The 17,378-nt window shown below is 42.7% G+C and overlaps 1 protein-coding gene across 1 annotated transcript in view; it reads left to right on the forward strand.

The window, feature by feature from the left end:
• Window positions 1-17,378, forward strand: part of GIT2 (GIT ArfGAP 2) — a 53,596-nt gene that overhangs the window by 32,710 nt on the left and 3,508 nt on the right. The window contains 6 exon segments of the mRNA XM_004378983.2: window positions 509-651; window positions 3,031-3,180; window positions 7,018-7,266; window positions 9,294-9,383; window positions 13,554-13,636; window positions 14,473-14,661. Coding sequence (XP_004379040.1) covers window positions 509-651; window positions 3,031-3,180; window positions 7,018-7,266; window positions 9,294-9,383; window positions 13,554-13,636; window positions 14,473-14,661 — 904 coding nt within the window.

Genomic DNA, 17,378 nt, shown 5'->3' on the forward strand with positions numbered 1-17,378 from the left:
GTGTCTAGGTAGGTGATGTGTTGGCACACTCCAAACAGACCCCTGGGGAGGTCTGCTTGTTTATTTTAGAGCAGAAGCTTGAGGACCTGTCTCTGTACAGGCAGGAACTGTGGTGGTTAGAAAAGCAGGCTTCTTTTCTTCACAGCAGCCATCCATCCATGTGGCAAGGGGCAGGGACAGTGAGAGAAGTGATTTTCCTGCTATATGAGACTCGATTCGTTGATTCTTTCCTTTTTGCAGTTTCTCCCTGCTTTCCTCTGCTCCCTGATTCAGAATCTCTCAAAACTGAGCACTGTTTCCTTGTTGTATTTCTTGTTGCATTTGTGGGCTAGGATTGGAACAATGGTCTGTTTACGCTGTCATCTTCCCTGAATCTACATGTAATTTTGACACTGCTGATTCTGTCATTTTCTTTCAGTTCTTTAAATGACTAAACCCAGATTCCTCCCAACAGTGTTGGAATTTTTTTTCCCAAGCCTGAAGTAAAGTTGTTTATTTGTGTCAATAGACAATGTGGAGCTCATACTGAAAACAATCAATAACCAGCACAGCGTTGAGAGCCAAGACAATGACCAGCCAGACTATGACAGTGTGGCATCAGACGAAGACACGGATTTGGAAACCACTGCAAGCAAGGCAAACAGACAGAAGGTAGGATCACACACTTCACACAGAAATGGCAATGTCCCTTTTTAAAATATTTCTCCTACAAAGTTGCCTTATTTGCAAATCACTTGAGGGCTAGCCCTGTGAAAGGTCCTATGGAGTTAAAGTTGGGTTCACTACTAGCTTGGGCCAACCAAAAGTGGAAGGAGGCAAATAGTTTTAAAATAGAGCTCCTTCATCCCAAAGTGAATTGCTGAATCACAGCAGGTCTGCAGTTGTCATTCTATAAAACTTGTGAGTAGTGACTGGTGTGTTGTATTCACTCAACAAATATTTATGGGGTGACTTCTCTGGTAATACTTTAACTCTACTGATTGAGGCCTAATCCCTTTCCTGTGAGGATGTCACTACCTAATAGGTGAGCTAACTGCAGTTATCATGAGAAGCACAAATAGAAGCCGAGGCAGGGAGGAGAGAGCTGACTTACTGCTGAAGGGTGCCGGGGAAGGCTTGTTAACCCTTTGGTGATCCATTTATTTTCTGCTTTGAATTTTTTTGTTGATACCATCTGTTTTCATTAATGGAAGCATGCTGAATCATTGAGTGTGTTGGAATTTTTGGTAGGTAGTATGGATTTTTTTTCTTGCCTCCTCCCACAAGCCTACCCTAAGTGTTTAGTGGTACATATGAAGTGCCACTTATACCCCAGAGTCTCCACTAGGGTCTGTTGGTACACATGTGTAACAAATAAAAATTTTCAGAATTTCTAATTTTCCTACCAAAAATTCAGACACCTCATACAATACCTTGTGAAAACAGTTATTTGTGGCACATGCCTGTTTCTTCAGTTTCAAATAGTCATAAAGGCCCCTGCCTTGCAGCCAGCACACACTATCAGTGGTACAGCAGCTTCCCAATAAACCCTAGAGGCTGAAAGAGTTCCTGGTTGCTATCTGTGCCGAGCACAAAAGGCTCTTTAGATGTGCCTTGGAGGAGGCAAGGAAGGGTGGTCTAGGCAGAGAGAATGGGGAAACCTGGTCTTATAGAGGAACAGCCTAAAAAGAGTGAGACTCAAAGCTGCAGCCGAGGGCTGGGGCCACACCATGAAGGAACAAGGTGGCAGACAGGGGAGCCTGGACTTCTGCGGGCATGTGGAGCTCAGGTGGCTTCAGGCCGGGCAGGAAGGCAATGGTCAGGGCTATGCTTCGGGAGTACTGCAGGCGGGTCAGAGAGTGGAGGCAGGGAGCCCAGTGAAGATCCTCTTAAAGAGGTCCAAACAAGAGCAGACACAAGCCACCTCAGGGCCCAAATGAGGAGGGCCTGGCTGGGAGAGACTGCTCACCAGTGAGCCCGCAGGACAGCGCCGCAGGTTCCCACACTCTCCCCCACACTGCTGAATCCCCAGGACATCACCAGGACCTGACCCCTAGGAAGGGCTCAGCAGACTTTTGAGAATGAGTGAATAGAAAGAGAGAGTAGAAAGATCTTGGCAGTAAGTTGGATGTTTCAAGTGGGGAAATAGACTTATGGATGATGTATCCAGAGTGTCTAGCTCACGTGACTCTGAGCATGATGGGGCCACTACAGGGAACCCTGAAGGAAAGGCAAGAGCCACACATCCTACCCAGAACTCCCTTGCTCAGACTCCCCCGAAGCAGCCTGCAGCACCCAGAGTGAAAGCCGGAGTCCGTACACGGACCCACGTGATGGGCCCTCCGGCAACTCTGACTCACTCCGGCTCCTCTCCCTCTGCTGCTCCCGCTTCGGGACTAATGTCCTCACCTCCTTCAAGCTGTCGCTCACATCTCAGCTGTTCAAAGGCTTACCCCACTCGCTAATTAAAATGCAATCCTCCTGTGTCCCAACTTCAGCTCCTCAGCTCTATTTTACCCTGCTCTGTCTTCTCTTTTTTCTGTAACACTGATTACCTTCTATCATACTATATAGTTACTTATTTTTCTTTTATATGTGTCTTACTCTACTGAAATGTAAACTCCATGGAAGCAGGAATCTTTGTCTATTTTGTTTTCTAATCTATCGTGAGCACCTAGAACACTGCCTGCTGCACTCCTGATTCTCAGTAAAAATCTGTCAAAATGAAGGAATTAGTGAAAGAATGAACAAAAGAGAAAAATGAATGAGCAAGAGAAAGGCAAACAAGACAAGACAAACTCATTCAGAGAATCATTATCAGAGAAGATTTGTAGCCACGCTGCCTATTCTGTTAGAAAATACTGGCTTAAATTTTTTAAAGTGTTATGGCGACCCATTTACGTTAGCTTTGTGCTAGTCTCAGAAGCCTTTATTTGGTTTGATGGATTTTGCAATTCAGCTGGCCTTGTCAGAATTCAAAATGCTCTAGCTGTTAGTCTTTAATGTTATCATCGACTCAGATTGTGAACATTTTCCCCAATTTATTTTTAGAGTCTAGATTCAGATTTATCAGATGGACCAGTCACTGTACAAGAATTTATGGAGGTCAAAAACGCTCTAGTGGCTTCTGAGGCCAAGATACAACAGCTAATGAAGGTGAATAACAACTTGAGTGACGAGCTGAGAATTATGCAGAAAAAGGTAACATGTCTATAAATTGCCAGGGTGATTGACTCTTTCATCCCGTAGTATAAGGAAGAACCACAGGCATGATGCTTGTAACCAGAAGGAAGTTACTTGTTGTAACAGACCTAAAAATCCTTGGGCCGAGCTGTCTTCTTGGAAGCAGGATGTGTTTGGATATTTCAATTAAGATTTCTTTGATTTGAAATATATCCAGAGTAAGTTTCCCAAGTAGGAGAAAGGTAATGACCTAGTAAGTATTGGTATCAGTTACAGTAACCCTTGCACTCTTCTGTGCTTCCTCGGTGTCACTGCATGGACGTGATCTTCCTGTTGCTGGTTCTAAAGAATAATCACGCCATGAAGACAGAGCAGACAAATGCCCTAGACATATATGTGTTTATCAGTGGTCCAGACCCCACCCCATGGCATGCAAGGGCTGCTTTTGCTGTTCATTCTTGTTCTGAATTGTTAGCCACGCCCCCTGGCAGCCCTATCCCACATCCCTGCTTTATTTTTCACCAATACTTAACCACTTATTGGTGGTGTCCTCAGAGCATAGAGCAGGGCCTGCCACACAGTAGGTTCTCAATAAATACACAAAAATATTTCACTTACGTTAGCGAGAACTGTATGCTAGTAAAAAACAATCCCATTTGTTGAGCATTTTGCCATCCAATACCTTTTGAGAAAGTCAGAAATACATGAATGTATTAACCCCTAAAAGGAATGTGGCTAATGATAGCAAGAAATATACTCAAGAGGGAGATTATCAGTGTAATTCTTAATGAGAATGCTAAGAAAAGGAAGTTGAAAAATTCTAAATTATACCTAGGACTTCATAGGTATTACCCCCGTTATTTAATTCTCTTCAGAAATGAGGTTTTGTACACTTCCCTTAAACAGATTGTACACTTCCCTAATTTGAAGTGAGGCATTTCAGATCCTTTTCACGAACTGTGGCCATGGTCTGTTTCATTTGTGGCGGGCCCCTTTTCAGAGACGCTTCCTAAAGGAAGGCCAAAGAGCTGAAAGCGGGCCCTGGCCCTCCTACTTGTTAAGGAAAGTAAACGGCAGCACACCTTCACCTGGAGTGTGGTCTGGGATCATTTGAGTGTTGAGTCCTAGGTTATTTTTTAGAGACCTTTTGAGATAAATGGCTAGTATACCTACAATAGAAGGGAAAGAGAATCAATTAGACCCTAAAGAAACCAACACTTGCAGTCAGGCAGTTAACTAGAATTGGCATTGCAGGTGCTTGACAGCTGTCCAGAGAGCGTTTGCTCTGTGCACCCAGCCTCGTCCAGGGCTGGTGCGTGGCGGCAACGAGGCCGACACAGCCCTTGCCTCACAGGGCCGGCATGCTTGCGGCAGTTCATCTGTCATCGAAATACAAGGTGTACTTTGCCCTAACAGACAGGATTTGCATTTCCTCTGTCTTTTCTGAAATACCTTTTATTTAATAGTTTGTTCCACTAATTGGACTAATAATTTCATTGACAAGACTGTTTCTGAAACATGCTGACTTTGCCATGTAAATCAGTCTGCTAAGCGTCACCTTTTTTTATTCTGTAATGCTCTTTTTAGTATTTGTAGAAATCACCAGAAATAACCTTGTGTCTCTGAAAGCAAACATCTTAGCCTTCTTTAAGAAACGCAGAAGGAAGAAGTTTGCAATTGCTAGTTGATCATCTCTTCCATTTTTAGAAATGCTTTTGATTTCTGAGCCTATTGAATTATTTGTAACTTTTTATTTCCTGTTATACTCTTTCCAAACAAGAAAGTGTGTCCTGGTGATTATTAAGATAAGCATCATTAAAATTGATCCGGAGACATCTCTCTAAATACAGAGGACTCAAATTTTTCAAAATTGAGACCAGGAACTTGTACTCATCAAAATACATTGAAACAAAATCCAGGCTGGATGTTTTGGAGGCCTGAAAAGGGCAGATAGTTTCTGACTGCCAGGCCTTGGTAAAAGCTTGTAACGGGTTTTTACGTAGACAGACAAGCACGTGTCCAAATGCTCCAGTCACTTGGTGCAGGGAGCCTGTAAGCGATGTTCCTCACTCTTTGGACTTCGGCCATTTCATTTTAGGACACGGCTCCCTTGATAAATAGTTTTGAAAGTACCTTATGCCTGTCTGGATCCTGGAATGTAGAGATTTTCAGTGGCTGCTTGTCACTTTGCCAGCTGTTCTTTCTTTGGAAAGGGAGGCGCAGTTCATAAGCTATACCCCAAAGGCCTTTTTGGTGGAGAAGCCACCTCTCACCCCTTAGTGCATTGCTTTTTACATCAGAAAACAGACTGAGCTGCTGTTTCTGTGGAAGAAGCAGGAAGTCACCCTTTCACAGAGGTTCTGCAGGGTTCCCGTAATGTAGCGTTTATTTTGCAAAGATGTATCGATTTTATTTCAAAGTTAGGTAAAGTTTTTGTTTGTTTTTTATATATAGTTAACAAAGTAGCATGATTTGTATCTGATCTTTCACATTTAACAGTTGCTTGGAAAGGATGCTAATTAATGAAGAGGAGCAGCTCCTATTGGTGTATTTGTCACAGATTGGTGCTTTCTAAATAAAAGCTAAAAGTAACTCCTAACACTGAATGGGTTTGCTATTGAGAAAGTTATGATCATCTGGCACAAATACAGTTGCTTGCGGACCTAAACCTTGGCACTGGTGGGGAACTTGGTCAGATTTTACAATCACTGTCAAAGAGTAGACAGCTGAACTCACACCACACCCAGCTTATAAATTGTCATGGAAGATGAAGGCGCACCAGAGGGGAAAGGACACGGTGCAGAATGGACTCAGTTAATTGTGTTTAACATGACAGACGTAAAGAGTAACATGAATCGTTGCTGACCCCTTAACTCTAATCCATCAAACACCATGAAGCAGCCTGCATGTGAGGAATGGAAAGAGCACTCAGGGCCTCCAAGTGACAGCCTCTAACTAAGATGGGGTGGTGCCAGGCAGATTAGAATGCTTGAAGCCGACACTACCATGGTCGCGTTTTTGTGTGACAAAGCCCAAGGAGAGAAAGGCCAAAAATTCCAGCCCTGGCTGAAAGATGATCGATCACCAGAGGGAAGCAAGCATGCTACGTGGAGCATTCAGACGAAGATATAAACATAGTTCCATAGGCTCACAGTTTTGTTCGTGATATGTTAATATAGCAAACTTACCATGATTTGATTCCCTCAATTTAAACAAACAAACCCCCCAAAAAGTGCTAAATTGTTTGGAATATCAAGAGTATTATGTAATAAAAACTTGTTGATCATAATTTTTCTTGTTGGCTTTTTGGAAAGCACTAGCTAATCAAATATTTCATCCGTTGAACTTTGCTGTCTTTCTTGCTTTGCAAAGCAACTCTAGTTATCTCTGTGCTGCTTCCATGGTGTCTGCTGTAATTTTTGGCATTTGCAAATTGCTTAGGACTCACTTGAAAAGCAAGTTACCTAAGTGATGTTTGAATGATCTCAAGCTCTTACTTGAAAACAGCCTTAGAAAATTTAGAGTGCAGCTTGCTTACAAACATTTCCCAGCCCCACCATGCCAGATTTTTTAAGAGGTTAGACATTTGTCTCTAGTTTTTACGAAGTTCAAACCTGCAACTTTTCCACATTCAGTAATTAAACTGTTTAGTTTGCTTAAGTGATGAAGCGAGTTCGCTGTGTTTCACTCATTCTAGAAGAAAGAATTCTTGTTTGTAGCTGCCTTTTACTTTCAACCCAGCTAGCTGTAACTGTTCTTATTGTTAAAGCCGATAGTCGTATTCGTTTACTTTGGTGTTTGCTCTTTCTGCTTGCTGTAGAAAAACACAGTCCCACTGCCAAACATTTCTTTCAGCTTCAAACACTCCAGAGTGAAAATTCGAACCTCAGGAAACAGGCCACAACCACTATATATCAGGTGCAAACTGGTTCTGAGTACACAGACACTTCCAACCACTCTTCCTTAAAGCGACGTCCATCCGCCCGGGGCAGTAGGCCCATGTCCATGTACGAGACGGGATCAGGGCAGAAACCATATCTCCCCATGGGAGAGGTGAACCACCCCGAGGAAAGCAGGACGCGGCTCCAGCCCTTCCCCGCGCACGTAAGTAACACCACTGGCGCTTCCGCTGTTCACTCTCTGCCCAGCCTGACTGCTGCATCCCCCCTTCTGAACCTGCAGATCCCCACGCCTCCGCTTGGCCAAACTGGGCTACGAGAATTGTCGTTGTGTTTGCTGTATTAACATGTCAACCAGTGCTTGCGGTGTTCCCACAAACACACAGGGCCCTTGACGGGAAGTTTTCCAACAAAATTGGGCATTCTGGCTCTTGCTCAACCTCCACCTTTTTCTCTCCCATACCCATAATATATTTCCCAGCCAACGAATAGTGGTACATATTTTTCGTAAAGCTTCCTTCCCCACTTCCAGAAACAAAAACCGTAAAACCCAATAGCGGAAGGAAGTGCCATCTTCCTCGAGATAGACAGGGATGTGCCCATTTCTGGACTGGAGCCCTCAGGCTCCACGGTGGCCTCTTAGCTCCTCCAGTGGAGCAGAGCGGTCAGTGGGTGTGGCCGGGGTACTGAGGGCAAGGCTGGAGGTGGCCCAGGCCACAGCAGCCTCTGCCCACGTGGTCTGCATGCCCACTTGGTTAGCTTCTGTTTCCTCCTCCTCCTCTTCATGAGAAAGTGTTGCTGGATCCTTTCATAAAAATGAAATGTAAAAACTCTGCATTGATTTTTACAAGTGTTATATTCCAAAGTTTGTATTCTGTACCAGGGTACTAACAATTTTATTTTATGGTGGCATAAATATTATGTTGTGAGGTTTTCAAATATTTCTTTTGGATTGGTTTATTATAAAAAAAATTTGAAACAATGTTGCAGACATTTTAAACTCTCATGTGATTTTTTTTCCCAAAGAGTAATTATCGATTTTAATGCCTAAAAGTTATTTCCTCTGTCAAATTTTTTAGGAGTTTTGAAAATAATTCTCAGGGTAAATGCAAATTAAAGAGTATGCACTAGTGAATTAAACCCTAGTTTGCCCTAGTTTAATGTTGTCAAACTTTAGAGTGGTAAAATTACCATGTTGTTATATTGTAATTGGGAGTCCATATTTTGACTTCTTTTTAAGTTGTTTGGTTTAATGTTCTAAGGCAATTAATTCATTTGATGTAATGGGAATGCCATTGAACTATGTTAAAAATCTTATTTTTGTGTAACTGAAAACAAACTTCCGGAAAAGCAACCTTTGTTAGTTTCAGAGTGTACTTTCTAATTTTAAAAAATTTAGAGTGTAAGGACGTCATATTATTGCGGAAGTTATATATACTGAAGAATCTATTGGTAACATATACCAATTTTTAATCATTCCTGTAGTTTCTCATTTTATATTATCAATCCTGATTGAAAAACAAATTTTTACCTTAGGCTGTACATTTAAAATGGAGCCCTGGTGGTGCAACAGTTAAGCACTCAACTGCTAACTGAAAGTTGGCAGTTCGAACCCACCCAGCGGCTCTGCGGGAAAAAGACCTAGTGATCTACTTCTATAAAGATTATAGCCTAGGAAACCCTATGGAGCAATTCTACTCGGTCATATAGGGTCGCTGTGAGTGGAAAAAGGAGCCCTAGTGGCACAGTAGTTAAGTGCTCAGCTGCTAACCAAAAGGTCAGCAGTTTGAACCCACCAGCCACTCTTTGGAAGAAAGATGTGGCAGTCTGCTTCCATAAAGATTACAGCCTTGGAAACCCTATGAGGCAGTTCTACTCTGTCCTGTAGGGTCACTGTGAGTCAGAATTGACTCAGTGGCAGTAGGGGAGTGGGCATCAGTGGAAAATCGATTCGATGGCACCCAACAACAACATACATTTAGAAATTATTGACCAATTTTGCTAGGTATTACCTTTTCCCATATAGAAAAATAGCTTTATTAAGTTCAGAGTTGTTTATGGGGGGCATTTTATTAAGGGAGTAAATGTCTTTGGAATCTGTCACTGGGCTGTCACATAGTGAGGGATTTTTTATGATTCTTTCGTTGGGGAACTTGGGCAGAAGCCAGGTTATGGTACCAGATTTTTGTTTGTTTTTTGTTTTCCCGAGTGTGTTTCTCTTTCCCCTTCTAGATTGGGAGGAGCGCGCTTGTGACCTCCTCTTCGTCTCTGCCTTCCTTCCCCTCCACACTCTCCTGGTCGAGGGACGAAAGCACCCGAAGGGTTAAGTACATTCTGAATTGGTTGCTCCCTGGAGGAGGCGGCAGTGCTCATGGGTGCTTTGTGCTTCTGTCCTTCCGTCCTTCCGCTAACTGCCCTTCTGTCCCGCATGATGCCTCGCTTCCCTCCTGGTTTCTTACAGCACAGCGGGCACACACACTCACGCAGACCTATAGAGAGATGCCTCTCCCGTCTAACTCCACATTGCTAGTTACACATAATATTTAACAAGGTTCGCAAATCACCCCATGGCATTGATTCTGAACATACTGTCTTTTCAAACAATCAAAAAATTAGCTGGGTGCTGGTTAAACACTGTAATAGGGAAATCCCTCAGATTTGTTCAGAGCTATCGTTATAGATCAAAACTAGTGTCTTTGGACTAGCTGAAGCACTAAAATGTCATGCTTTTTTTTTTTTTTTTTTTTAATTCTGACATATTTTATGTCAGCACCATACTTGACAAACCAGGCTTTTCCAGTCCCTGTGTCCCACATCAGCATTGTGACCTACAGTGGCATTGGAGGCATGAGCAGCTGTTGGTATGAAGCTGTTCATGTGTATTAGTTGGTCATATGCAGCCTGCTGATGTATCATTTACATTCTCAATAACAGTACATGGTTCAAGTATGCTCCTTTTAGAGTAGCCAAGCAACAAGTATTTATTAAGCACCTCCTCTATGCCCAGTGAGGTCACTGGGTAGCACGATAAAGGTTGGCAATTTTAACCTACCCAGCAGCTCCACAGAAGAAAGGCCTGGTGAACTGCCTCCAGAAAGATTATAGTCCAGAAAATCCTACAGTTCTACTCTGTAACGCATGGGGTCACCATGAGTCAGAATTGACTCAGTGGCAACGGGTTTGGTTTTTGTTTTTTGTTTTTTTTTCTATGCCCAGCCTTTATCAAGTCAATTAATTGACTTACGTGACACAGTCCCTGCTCCCAAAGGCACCGTCAGTAAACAAATAGCACAAAGAGTCCGTGACTGTAACCTGGGAAAGTCATGGAAAGATCCCAGGCTTTGAAGACCTCAGTTCAGGTCCTGGCTCAACCTTTTATGGAAGGGGAGTATAATTAAGGTGAGAGAGGGGAAGTTCGCTGTGGGTAAGGGGCCACCTTTACAGACAATTTTGGATTTGCATGGGGCTTTGGTCCACTCCCTCCACATCAGTGGAATGATGGAGAAACGTTCTTTTCCAATGTCAGTGCCATGTAGCTCTTCAGGGTCTTTTTGTGGTCCTTTTATTCTCTTAGAAGTAGTATATTAAAAGGAAAACTTGATATATGGTACTTAAAATCTTTTGAGCCGTTCTGAAATTGATCTGTAATGTTTTCATTATATTCCAGTTAAACGAAGGGGTAGAGAAATAGTGATGAAATACTAATTTGAAACTTTGTTAATAAGAGTCAAGAAATCTCTTTTGACCACGGTGAAATTTTTTTCTTCTTTTTTTAATTTTTGGTAGTTTTGAAAATCATTGCAAGGACTGCTTGCTGAGACAAAGTGTTATTTAAACTGATAATCCTGATTGTTTCTGACAGCTTCATCCTGGGTTTAGATTGTTATGGTGTGTGTGTAATCAGAGAAAACTGAAAATCTATTAAATAAACTGAACCAGCACCAGCTATATGGTAACTTTTCTATTAACAGCTTTAAAAGAACAGCACTTTTTAACCAATAGATCTTGGCTCTGCATGTTTACAATAATTTTCATAAAAAAGCTGGCTAACATGCTTTTGTTGACAACGGCGAAGGACTTCATGTGTAGGTAACAGATTTCCTGGGTGGCTGCTGCTATCCTGTGTTTTCTATTCTTGAAAAATGGTTCCTTCATGCTTTTATGAGGTATACGAGTTGTTACTTTTCTAAAATGCTTATATGAAACTTGGTATTTTTGATCATTGCAGGGTAATGCACTTGATTTGTGATTATCAAACTTACATCAAGTAAAGCAAAAAGACCCATTATAAAAATGTGGTATTTTCTGGGTTTAATTCTCACTGGAGCAACTCTGGGAGAATTATCTGGTATAATTATTTAAATGTAAATTTTTTACATTCCATTTGTGTGTGTGTTTGTATACACATACACTTGCTCATCCATACGTGTGTGTGTGTGTGTGTGTGTATTAAAGGCAAAGAAATATAAAGATTAGTTGAACACCCCCGTGAAAGGTGAGAAAGGGTATCACTCTTTCTAGAGGTCACCTCCAGAAGACCCTGGTTTCACTGTTGTCTGCAGTGGACACAGTGCTGCCCTTGGCCTTCCATCTGGACTTCCAGTAACACTCACTCACTGATTCCCTACGTAAAGGCAGATCAAAACACGGCAGCAAGTGAAGCATAACCTCTTGCTGGCAGGAGATGTAGGCAAAGAGATCTTAAACATCGTAGTAGATTTTGCAGAACTTAATTCTACAGACTCCCCATGTGGCTCAAAGCCAACATCCTTAATAATTGGCCAGCTGAATTTGAGTGGGTTTAAGTTCAAGTTCATCTTGAATTTTAGGAGCCACAAAGCAGGTGTCTTCTATTAGAGTGCCCGGGACTGCATAGGGGACTTTGGGGGAATGTGAGAGAGCATTTGCCCTGGGAGAGGAAAAGAGGCCACAGAGATAGTAAGCTGATGTGACCTGCACAAGGGGTCTTCTCCACCTTGCGGGTGGCTGCTGTGCCTGTCCCCTTAGGGCCTGTCAAGGTGCCAGACCGCATTATCGGTAATGAGCCAATTATCAGACTGTATGTAGACTTCTCAAACTGACTTACCCATAATCAGCCATGCTTTTGGATGACGCTACCAGGTGTCCATATATTTAAACGAGGCTCTTAGTTTACAACGATTTCCTTAACCACGTTTTGTTGCAGCAGCTTTAAAATCCCTTAGTCACGTACATGTTTTGGTTAACTTGGATTAAATTCAAGTTATAGAACTGGAAAAAGGTCATATTTATATTTTGCAAGATAATCAGTCTAGGCTTTGAATCAGCCTACACTGATCTCTGTTCTGGGCGAAGCAATTCTCAAACCTTGTGGATAAAATAAATACTACTGAGGGAAAATAATTTTTACTAAACACTCCAGAACTAACCTAGTTTCCTTCAAAGGAACATGGTCCCCTTCAAATTTTTTCACCTTGGAAGGCCCTCTATTTGGCAGTGCTGCCATTTGCTGAAGACATTTTTAGGATTCCTCTTTTGAAATTGCCTATTGAATCTCCATCACATTTTTGAATCTCCACAGTTGCACCAAATGTTTATCTTTTAAAGAGTAGATCTCTTTTTTTTTTTGAAACAGATAAAAGTGATTTGAAGCCAAGTGTCCTACTGGTTTAAAAACAATAGTGGCTGTGAATTAATAAGCCTGTTTTTTCTGTGTGGCTCATAAAAGCCATCTCTGAGGGCAATTCCTAGAGAGCCATGAGTGCCTGGAGCGGTGGTGATCTTCGGAGCCCCAGGCGTGGAATATGGCAACTAGCAGGAGGCTGGAGACCTGGGTTCCTGGTCCTGTTTTTCTTCTAAATCTGTGGCCTTGGGTGGGCCACCCAGCCTTTTTTGGCCCTCCATTGTCCCAGCTGGCATTAGACTAGGTAATCTTCCAGCATGGAAGACCTATAGTTGCTTACATTCTGGCATGTTTTTAAATGGAGCCCTGGGTGGCACAAATGGTTAAGCGCTGGACTACTAACTGAAAGGTTGGTGGTTCAAGCCCACCCAGAGGCACCTCAGAAGTAAGGTCTGGCCATCTGTTTCTGAAAGGTCACAGCCTTGAAAACCCTATGGAGCAGTTCTCCTCTACACACATGGGGTCGCCATGTGTCAGAATCAACTCAACGGCAGCTAACAACACCAACATTATAGTTAAACTCCATACTCCATTGAGAGCTAAATGTGGGTATGTTGCCTTGTCTGTCTGTGTTCATTTGTAACAAGGATCTTTTTATGGAATAGCCCCTGGGCTAAGAAGAAAGTGGTGCGAAGAAGGAAAGAAACCATATCTGGATCCATTGTTCACCTGTTACTAAATTTTCAGTAAAAGGTGGTCTCCAGTCCCAGATGAGATCTGGAGGGTGAAGGCCGCATAGTGTTAACAGGTAATGGATTCCTGGGGAGAGCTCTCGAGAAGTGTCTCATGTTCTAAACTAACGGAGGCTGCCTTTTCTGTCTTTATTTTAGGCATCCAGGCTGGAGAAACAGAACAGTACCCCTGAAAGTGACTACGACAACACTCCCAATGACATGGAGCCCGATGACATGGGGTACAGCTGCAGGAAGAGCGTGCCCGGGGGGTGGGCTCTGAAACATCAGAGACCCAGCAGGCCTAAGTGGTGCAAATGGTTTGCACTCAACTCCTAACCTACAGATTGGCAGTTTAAACCAACCCAGCAGTACCGCAGAAGATAGGCTTGGTGACCTGCTCCTGTTAAGATTACAGCCAGGAAAACCCTATGGAGCAGTTCTACTCTGTAACACATGGGGTCGCCATGAGTCGGAATGAACTCAAGGGCAAGTAACAACAAAAGCAGCAGCAGGCCTTGGTCAAGAGAAGCTGTTTATCACCTACACCCCTTTTCTCTATTTTCAGACCCATAAGGTCTTAGAATTTTCAGGCATAAATCCCTAGTTTACATGTCTTCTCATCTCACATTATTATCACAGAGGCCTTTTTCTTTTACCAGCATTCTGTACATGTCTCTTAATATCTGTAATCTGCTTAAATTCAGCCCTTCACTTCAGTTTTAAATTGACATTAGGTTACAGTCGGCATTTGTACCCAAGGAATTGGCTCTCTTGGGGTTGGCTTTATAAAGATATACCCTCCCCATTCCAATTATTTCCTCCTCACCCTCCCACCCTTTTCTGTGAGAGTCACTTTAATAATTCCCAGCCCCATGAGTGGATGAAACGGGCTCCATGTGAGCCAGAGCCGCCCTCTGATGAAACAGCCTTACCTGTGAGTCTCCCACTGACGGGACAGAGGAGACCACAACAGCAGCCTGTTGGTGCATTCAGCTGGTGCATATTAAGTGGTCAGTAGAAACAGAGAAGCAGCTCATAAACCCGTCATATTTAGCCACTTCTATATCGTTCACAGGTCAAGCAGAAAGGGAAGGCAGAGGAGTACGGTGTGGCAGGGTGACAGCTCTGCACCAAATGCCACAGAGCCCCACGCAGCCCCCAGCCCCTCTCTCCCCAGCACTGAGGACGTCATCCGGAAGACCGAGCAGATCACCAAAAATATACAGGAGCTCCTGAGAGCAGCCCAAGAAAATAAACATGACAGGTGAGGGGGACTAAAAATCCTGCTTTGGGGGAATATGCGTAAGTGCTGTGAAAGACAAGCTATTTCAGTTAGTAAATGGGTTTTGTTTTTTTTGTTTGTTTGTTTTTTCCCAATTTACTGAGCTTTAAGGTAACTGAAACTTGAAGAGGCTTGTGAACAAATTTGTAAAAATCTAGGGTTTCTTTTTTAAACATCGGGTTTTTAATCGTTCATCTTGTCAGGTTCTCAGAATAAATGTCTCTAGAAATAGAATTGCAGCATATTGGGTAGTGATATTTCTACTTCTGGATGGAAAAGAAAAAGAAACCACCTTAAAACTTGAGCAGTTGTTTCTTCCAGCCTCTGCTGCTCCATGTGATCTTTAGCTTGGGAAAGGTTTGCTGACATGAACGGTATCCTCCAGTGAACCTGATTTCTTATATGTCTCCCTTGTGTGTGTGTGTGTGTATGTGTGTGTGTGTGTTTAAACTTCTAAGAAACAAATGGATTAGAAATAGAAGTTGTCCTAATCCTCACCCAAGTAATTCTCTGCTCATGAAAGAAGAATCTGTTTACTCTGAACAGAACCATATCCCGTGGAGTTACTTCTTACTGTAAGGAAAGGACTGGCTTTTGTTCTAACTTATCCTTCTGTTCTCTCAGAATTCTCTGAGAACTTCTGGTAAGTTGTAAACCGTTCTGGGTGACATCCTAGTTCCCACACGCTGGCTTGATTTAGACATAAACAGTATTTAACACCGTCCTATTGAGTTTGAGAAAACAGCAGCAGAGTTTGGTCAAAACCCAAAAACAGTCTCATTCTTTTCATTAGGTCAGCAAACGTTAGGACTTCGGTGAACTTCTCATCATGCTTTGCAGAAACAGAAGTTACTCAAGGAACACAGCACTGTAGCTTCTCTCTTGCCTCTGTTCTCTCCTGCAGGGAAAGATGTGTCAGCGTCTTCTGTGTTTTTCCGCATGTTCCCGGCACTGCTGTGCCGACCTCCCCTTTTTCTATACCTTTTTTATGTACAGTTAGTTCTCTCCTAGTGTCCTTTTTCCCACTAGGGAAGAGAGGAGTAGTCAGTGTTTATTAAAAGATAAGAGTGAATCTTCATGAGTGTACCATGGGAGGATCCTCAGAGGAAATGTCCTACTTTCTGGGCCTCCTTTCCAGAAATCACATGGCTACTTATCTTCCTCCTTCCCCCAATATCCTCTTTATCCCAAGCCTTTCGTGCCTCATGTGTAATAGGTGTTCAGTTGCTTTGCTCAGCTTCATTATCTGATTCTGTAACGCAAACTCTGTCACAGCTTTCCAAAGTACGGTTTTTGACAATCTTTCAAGCAGCCCTGGTACCAAGAATAACGCTTTGTCTAGTGTTCTCTGCCTCACTTCACACTGCATCTCACTCAGAAGTGCTGTGCTTGTATTTCAAACTAAAAAATGTGCTTACACTGTATTGCTCTCTTTGATAGTTGTCAAAAATAAATATCTACCCAGAGGCCATTTCTGGCTCCAAAGATTGCAATATGGTGCCTCATACAATTTGAGAAGTTCCTTTTTTCTTTTTCTAAGATGTACAAATCCATTCAGTACTTTTCATGATCTAATTTTTTTTTTAAATACATGAGGGAATGATGCAGAGATTTTCATCATTAGGTCATCCTTCTGGGTTTAAACCAGAATCGGTCCTAGAGGATTTCTATTTCATAAATGGCTTGGTGCCTCATTAAAATCTGTGGTTATTCACATATCCGAGACACTTTTCATTTATAACCTTGCATTGTAGTAATTAAATCCATGCCTATTCCTGTTGTTCTCTCCTTTGTTGATCTGTTCCTCATGTTCACCCTAAGTAGACCCTTAGCCCGTGCTGGCACATTTAGGCTTGGTCCTGGTTCCCCGGGCTCAGTGAGCCCCCTGCAGCCTCTGACCTTCCTGCAGGCTGGCCCCATCTCCTGGGCCTCTGGCTTGCTCTCTGCCTGTGTGTCTGTCTGTCTCTGTCTTTCTCTCTCACACACAGACACACATTCTCTGTCACTTTGTCTCTTACAGACACACACATTCTCTGTCTTTCTAGGGATTACTAGATATTATTCACAAAAACCTTTTTTTGTTGTTTGAATTTTTTTAATTTTATTGTACTTTAGATGAAGGTTTACAGAACAAAAAGTTTCTCATTAAACAGTTACTACACATATTTTATGACATTCCTTAACAACCCCACGACATATCAACACTCTCTGTACTCGACCTTGGGTTCCCTATTACCAGCTTTCCTCTCCCCTCTTGCCTTCTAGTTCTTGTCCCTGGGCTGTTGTGCCCCCTTAGTCTCATTTTGTTTTATGGGGCTGTTTAATCTTTGGCTGAAGGGTGAACCTCAGGAGTGACTTCATTGCTGAGCTAGAAGGGTGTCCAGGGGCCTTACTCTCGGGGTTTCTCCAGTCTCTGTCAGGCCAGTAAGGCTGGTCTTTTTTCACAAAAACCTTTTTGAGGAAGGGTATCAATTTGAAGTTGGGAAAATGAACTCTCCCCCCGCCCCCCAAAAAAAGAAGAAAGAACTTCTGTGAGAGCAGAGGAGGGCTTTCTCATTGACGTGCCTGTGCTCTCTTTTGTGGCTTGTCGAGGACTTGCCAGATAGTTTGTATTGAATAAATGTGTCAGAGACATCCTTAGGATAAATTTCTTCTCTATGGAGGGTGGGGAAAGGATGGGTTCTATTTCCGCAGAAAAA

This window comes from Trichechus manatus, unplaced genomic scaffold, assembly GCF_000243295.1.
Source record: "Trichechus manatus latirostris isolate Lorelei unplaced genomic scaffold, TriManLat1.0 scaffold00061, whole genome shotgun sequence".
Classification (NCBI taxonomy): domain Eukaryota; kingdom Metazoa; phylum Chordata; class Mammalia; order Sirenia; family Trichechidae; genus Trichechus; species Trichechus manatus.